Source organism: Cynoglossus semilaevis, chromosome 13 (assembly GCF_000523025.1).
Source record: "Cynoglossus semilaevis isolate Cse_v1.0 chromosome 13, Cse_v1.0, whole genome shotgun sequence".
NCBI lineage: Eukaryota > Metazoa > Chordata > Actinopteri > Pleuronectiformes > Cynoglossidae > Cynoglossus > Cynoglossus semilaevis.
The window spans coordinates 1,793,649-1,795,892 of record NC_024319.1 but is presented as its reverse complement, the minus strand read 5'-3'; the positions used below and the strand labels follow the sequence as shown (position 1 = coordinate 1,795,892).

The 2,244-nt window shown below is 45.0% G+C and overlaps 1 protein-coding gene across 3 annotated transcripts in view; it reads left to right on the top strand.

The window, feature by feature from the left end:
- LOC103388026 (epithelial discoidin domain-containing receptor 1-like) overlaps nt 1-1,683 on the top strand; it is a 27,900-nt gene extending 26,217 nt beyond the window's left edge. For 2 of the 3 annotated variants that reach the window (XM_025061303.1, XM_025061302.1), the window contains one exon: nt 1,434-1,669. In XM_025061303.1, coding sequence (XP_024917071.1) covers nt 1,434-1,654 — 221 coding nt within the window. In that variant the 3' untranslated portion in view covers nt 1,655-1,669. Of the gene's footprint in view, nt 1-1,433 lie in introns of all 3 variants that reach the window. The other variant, XM_025061304.1, reaches the window with a different exon arrangement.
- The last annotated feature ends 561 nt before the right edge of the window (nt 1,684-2,244 follow it).

Below are 2,244 nucleotides of genomic sequence, written 5' to 3'. Positions count from 1 at the left end.
GTATAATGGAGGGGGGGGGAGGTACAGGGGCAGGCCTTGGCACTGGTCCGTGTCCCTGGGGTGTGGAGCTGTAGGAAACTCACTAACAGCCGTGGTTTGTCATGTTCATGTCCAATAACAACTGGGTTTCCTGTGGTCGACAAACGGCAGCGTTTCACAGCTGAACAATAGCGGCCCCTGTGGCCAGTGGCTGCACTGCCTTTGTTTCTGGATGTGGTGGAACAGCTTTGTTTGGTTTTGTTTATTACCCACATCAGCATGGTGTTGAACTGACGGAGGCGGGGGGCGTAATGTATGAGCCTGTGGGTGAGAGAACGTCCAGAGCCATACATTTGACCAGGAGGCCTGTCTGGAACTGGTGTGTGTGTGTGTGTGTTCTCACCTGGTCATCTCTGTGTGTTTTCATCTGAATACTACTCTCTCACAGAATACTACTCTCTCACAGAATACTACTCTCTCACAGAATACTACTCTCTCACAGTACAATTACAGCTGTTATATTTAAACATTTGAAGACTGTTTTGTCTCTGAACCCTGTCATCTGGATCAACTGTTGGTCTGAACCAGGACTGTCGTAGCTAACGTTAGCTTCAATGTCTGTCGTAGCTAACGTTAGCTCAACTGTCTGTAGTAGCTAACGTTAGCTTCAGTGTCCATCGATCAAGCAGAGCAGTCCAATCACGTCTCCCGTCACAGGTCACCTGACCTCACTAACTGCAGCCTGTCCATCTTCTTCATGGCTGGCAAATAAACCTGAGGCTCATTAGTGCCACAGACAGGCTGAAGTGATTTTTCATTTTTTCGTGTATTTTATTTTATTTGGACGTTTTATATTTTTTCTGCGATGATAAATTAAACTTAGCCCATTACCGTCTGTAGCTACAGACCAGTTTCTTTCTCGGGCTGTTCGTCAACTTCCTGTTGTTTTGTCTGTGCTGCAGCAGGTCAGCAGAGTCTGAGAGTAAAGTCAGACCAACTCAGGTCAATACATTGATTTTCTCCTGGTTCAGGGTTCAATAAAACAGCAGAGACGTTAGATCTGAACGTAGCTAACGAGCTAAACCAGGAACGTTGATCACAATCTGTCGCACGAAACTTGAGGTTCAGTTCAACACAGTCCGACCCCAGTAACAGTACACAGGTGTGTGTACTTGTATCTGTTTGTGGGGGGCGGGGGGGTGCACTTCCCACTTCACTTCAGGTTATTTGGATCCAGTTCACAGTCCTGTGTGAAACTAAAAAAACTCAAATAAAATGTAGAATTTCAGAAGTTTTGTTCAAAACTTTCTCTTTTTACAATATTAAAAAATGCAGTAAAACTTCAGGAAGGAGGGTAAAAAAAACACATACCTGGAGGTTTTACACAGTTCTGTGTATGTGAAAGTTCAGAGGTGAACAGAAACACACGGTTTTCATGTTTATTCCCGTTTCAGGGTCAGTGACCCCCAGAGCCGGTCTCCCCGTGGCCAAAGACGACAGCAGTAATACGGCCATCCTGATTGGCTGCCTGGTGGGCATCATCCTGTTGCTATTGGCTGTGATCGCCGTCATTCTGTGGAGACAGTACTGGAAAAAGATTCTGGACAAGGTGAGTGAAAACGTACAAATAACAGCTACTGTCGTAGCTAACGCTAGCTCTGGTGTCTGTAGTTAACGTTAGCTCTGGTGTCTGTACCAGGACTGTCGTAGCTAACGTTAGCTCTGGTGTCTGTACCAGGACTGTCGTAGCTAACGTTAGCTCTGGTGTCTGTACCAGGACTGTCGTAGCTAACGTTAGCTCTGGTGTCTGTACCAGGACTGTCGTAGCTAACGTTACCAAAAAGACAAATAACAGAACGACTGTGTGGATAAATAAAGATGGAAATGGTTTAGAAAATGATGAAAAAAAGACAAATAACAGAACGACTGTGTGGATAAATAAAGATGGAAATGGTTTAGAAAATGATGAAACGTGTCGTGGTGCGGTTTGGATGAACTGTCACTTTAAGTCAAAGTGATTTATAGAGGTGAGGTGACGTTGCCAGTCGTTGGCAGAGTACCATTTAATTACCATCTGGATGTGTTGAGCAAGTCTCCTCACACGAACTTCCAACCGTAAAATCTTATAATGAGTTTTCGTTGTCAGATTGTCACATGGTCCAGGGATTCAAACTGATAGGTTGTTTGTTACAGGCCACAGGCTCGAGTGTGAGTGTGTGTGAGTGTGTGTGTGTGTGTTACTTCCTCTTCCCACATATATGAGAC